Here is a 3,941-nt window from a genome sequence, read left to right as displayed (position 1 = left end):
TATCTACGTGAGCTCTGGGCTTGCTGGCTTTGCGGACAGCTCCCTGCATCTTCGTATTATTAGAAGCACCCGTTCTCTTTTGAACAACTGAGGACGAAAAACGGGGGTCACGAAGAGTTTTAATTTTTGACAGTGCCAGAGACAATGTGAGCCCCCGAGTCCTGAGTTAGCTAGCCCCTCAGATCGCGGTGGCCGTCTCTCTGTCCCTCATACCTCTCCCCGCCCCCATCAGGGACGCTCCTGGTTTCCACTACTCGCGAGTTGGCAGGTGCGCCCCCTCGCCTTCCCTGCTGCTGATTGGAGCCCAGGTTGGGGAGTCGCCGCCCCGCGCTTATGTCAGAGTGCGTGCGGTCCCGGCCCACCTCGCCTTTGAACTTCGCCGCTTTTGGCTGCAGTTCACCAGCCTCCCCGCATTCTCGGCCAGGTGCAGTGCCAGGCAAAGCAGCGCCCGGAAAGCCACGGGAGGGGGGAGCCACGGCCAGAGAAGCCAAGGGAAAGACTGGAAGGAGAGAAGGCGAAGGTGAAGAGGGAGCGAAGGAGGAGCCTCCTGCCCTCGCCAGAAAATTACCTAGCCACTTAATCCCAAGACTCTGGTACTTGGGCCCCAATCTCTGGTGCCTACAGACTCCAGGCCCAGAGCCCTCTCCTCCCTGCTGCCCTTCCTACTCTTCGGGCCCCTGGGGGCTGCCTGGGGGCTGGGACTGGCATGATCAGTTGAAAACTTTGCAGGGTCAGCTCTTCTCTCGGATTTCCCCTCTGCGGCTCCGAGACGAGGGGACTTCGGAGTCCCGGGCTCAGGACGGACAGAAAGACAGACGGCCAACCGCGCCCAGGCACGCCCGCAGAGCCCCTGCATTCCCCGCCCCCGCCCGCCTCGCCGGGACCATGTCCAAACCTTCAGACCACATCAAGAGGCCCATGAATGCCTTCATGGTATGGTCCCGGGGCCAGCGGCGCAAGATGGCCCAGGAGAATCCCAAGATGCACAACTCGGAGATCAGCAAACGCCTAGGCGCCGAATGGAAGCTCCTGTCCGAGGCGGAGAAGCGGCCTTATATCGACGAAGCCAAAAGGCTGCGCGCCCAGCACATGAAGGAGCACCCCGACTACAAGTACCGGCCACGGCGCAAGCCGAAGAACCTGCTCAAGAAAGACAGGTATGTCTTCCCCCTGCCCTACCTGGGCGACACGGACCCGCTCAAGGCGGCCGGCCTGCCCGTGGGGGCTTCCGACGGCCTCCTGAGCGCGCCCGAGAAAGCCCGGGCCTTCTTGCCGCCGGCCTCGGCGCCTTACTCCCTGCTGGACCCTGCGCAATTTAGTTCCAGTGCCATCCAGAAGATGGGTGAAGTGCCCCACACGTTGGCCACCAGCGCGCTGCCCTACGCGTCCACCCTGGGCTATCAGAACGGCGCCTTCGGCAGTCTCAGCTGCCCCAGCCAGCATACGCACACGCACCCGTCCCCCACCAACCCGGGCTACGTGGTGCCCTGTAACTGTACCGCCTGGTCTGCCTCCACCCTGCAGCCCCCTGTCGCCTACATCCTCTTCCCAGGCATGACCAAGACTGGCATAGACCCTTATTCGTCAGCCCACGCTACGGCCATGTAACCCCCAGCTTGGCCGGGACCTGAAGGGTGGTGTGGAAGCAGAGATCTGATTCCTTTCCTTTGCACCTAGTCTGGCCCACAGATGCCTCTGGGTCAGGCCTACTGCTGCCCCTTGCCCACCCCAGACTCTGCCTCTCTCTTCCAGGGGAAAAGGGAGGGGCCGCCATCCTGGACCCAAGGCACAGACTCGTGCCGGAAATTTCCAAACGTTTAGAAAGCTACACATGTTCCCCTCTCCCGACTCTCCCAAAGCAAACCTCCGACTGTACCCCCTTTGGACAAAAAAAAAAAAGTAGGCAATTTGCTTTATTTATGTCCCCCTCACTGTCCGCGGATAGGCTTTGGACTCGGAACTCCCAGATCCTGGTATTATATCTAGAATATGCGTATATATATTTTTCCTTTCCCACTGAAGAAAAGAGCTGAGTCTCGCTGCTGTGCCACCAGACACAGCTAGGCACCATTTGCTAGCTGTGTGGGGGTGAAAGGCTTAAAAGTTTAAAACTTCAGGAAGGGAAACCTTTCTGTTTCAAACCATACTGTGGTCGTGTTTGCTTCGATAAAGAGAAAACAAAAAAAAGGAACCATGTGGCTTTTCACTTTGTGTACCGCAGTACTCCTAGACACCTAAGTTTACTTTTAGACAGAATGTCAGGTAATGAAATCAGGAAGTAGAAAGTGGACAAAAACCTTAAAATAATAATAATAAAAAACATCCTACATGGTCATAAATGTTTTGACAATGTCTTGGAAATGTACCTAGAAGGATTTTTTTTTCTCATTCCTCTGTTCATTTTGTTGAACAAAGACGTTTTAAATAAAGACAATCTGTCCTTGCGAAAAGTAACCTTTGGTGTGCATAAAATCAAGTAAGGAGTCCTAGGGCCAAGGACACTAACTGTTCTTCCAGCCTGAGGACCTAGACGGGGTGAAGCAGGCTAGGCTGCAGGTGGTCCTGCCCTGGCAGAACCTGGTGGCCTACGGCCTATAGAGGGGCCCTGAGTCTGGGGTCTGTCTGGATCGCGCCCCATGACCCCTGTTTTGCCTTTAGAGACTTAGCAAAGGTACCAATATCAGGGTGCTATGCCTTTCCCCACAATCTTCCTAAAGCCGGTCAAACTGCTTCCAGCAGTGAATGAACTAAGACCAAGGTGGAACCTCTTGAGTTCCGGGCGGGTTTGCTTTTTAAAAACTAACACTCCAAAGACTGGGAGTCCCAGTGTGGGGGGAACAAGTTGCATCACAGGAGCAGCGTGCACTGCCGTGGGTGCTTAAGTTCAGAGCCTGGGAAGAAAGTGGTAGAGCTGATTTCTTTTTTTATTTTATGTTTGCTATCACCACCACCCCCTCACAGGAATCTGGGACCCCAGACTAAGTTCCGAAGTTTAAAAAAATATTGATTGCTAGATAATGACTTTGTCGTTGTTCTGTTGGGGGGGGAGATAGGCGACAAAAGAAAGAAGGCAATATTGTCACGTGTCATGTGTTTTAAGAGTTCTTAAAACACAGATTTTAAGACGAAAAACCCCTGCTCTTTTCCCCTTCCGTGTGTTTGCTTGAGGGTGCCGAGGCTTTGCTGAGCGCAACAGCTCTTCAGAGTTTGTCGTCTTATTTGAAACGTTCTTCTCACCTCCCTCCGGTATCCCGCGAGTTTCACTCCCTAAATCCATCCGCCCTCGTTTTTTTCTGTTGGCAATGTGTTTTCCCTCACCCTTGGCTTTGCTACGGCGCCTGGAAGGAATGGGGCAGCCTTGGGCTCAAGGCCTTTCTGCTGCTGTTGAGAGATTTGTGGGCGCCTGCCCCCCTTCTCCCTAAAGGACTCCGTAGCCGGTGGTGGGAGAGAAACGTTGTCGACAATCACCAAAGCCAAAACCCTCGGATTAGCATATTGTCCGCAAAACAATTAGAAGTGTTTGAGGTGCTATTTGGAGCCTATTCATCCGAGCCCCTTTGTCAAGGGGGGATTTTCATTATTAAAAAAAATAAGTTAGCAGTTGTCCATCTGGCTGAGCTGAATAGCAAAGTGATTCGTGTTGTATATGCTTTTCTCATTAAGAGCTCTTTTGAGACCAATGTTAGAATTAAATGGTATTACACAATTAACATACAAGGCCGCTGAATAGGACGGGACGCCTATAAATAATAGATAGATAAATAAATGAACGTTCGGGCTAAGGTAAACAAAGGCGGGCTGGGGGAGGTGTGGAAGAGGCCAGGCCTGCTGAGCCACGCTTACTTAGCATCACAAAACCCTCTTACAAATCGAGACAATTAGGAAGTGACGAGCCTCTGGTGGCCGTCGGGCCCAGGGACTCAGGGTGCGAAGGGAAGGCC

At 53.5% G+C, this 3,941-nt stretch overlaps 1 protein-coding gene across 1 annotated transcript; it reads left to right on the top strand.

Annotated features, from left to right (window-relative positions):
* The first annotated feature begins 333 nt into the window (after positions 1-333).
* Sox14 (SRY-box transcription factor 14) lies at positions 334-2,450 on the top strand. Its single transcript, XM_032911508.1, has one exon. It carries the CDS (start codon positions 334-336, stop codon positions 1,606-1,608), a length of 1,275 nt encoding a protein of 424 aa, XP_032767399.1. The 3' UTR covers positions 1,609-2,450.
* Positions 2,451-3,941: the final 1,491 nt, after the last annotated feature.

Source organism: Rattus rattus, chromosome 8 (assembly GCF_011064425.1).
Source record: "Rattus rattus isolate New Zealand chromosome 8, Rrattus_CSIRO_v1, whole genome shotgun sequence".
NCBI lineage: Eukaryota > Metazoa > Chordata > Mammalia > Rodentia > Muridae > Rattus > Rattus rattus.
Note: the sequence above shows the minus strand (reverse complement) of the source record. Positions and strands in the feature narration are given on the sequence as shown.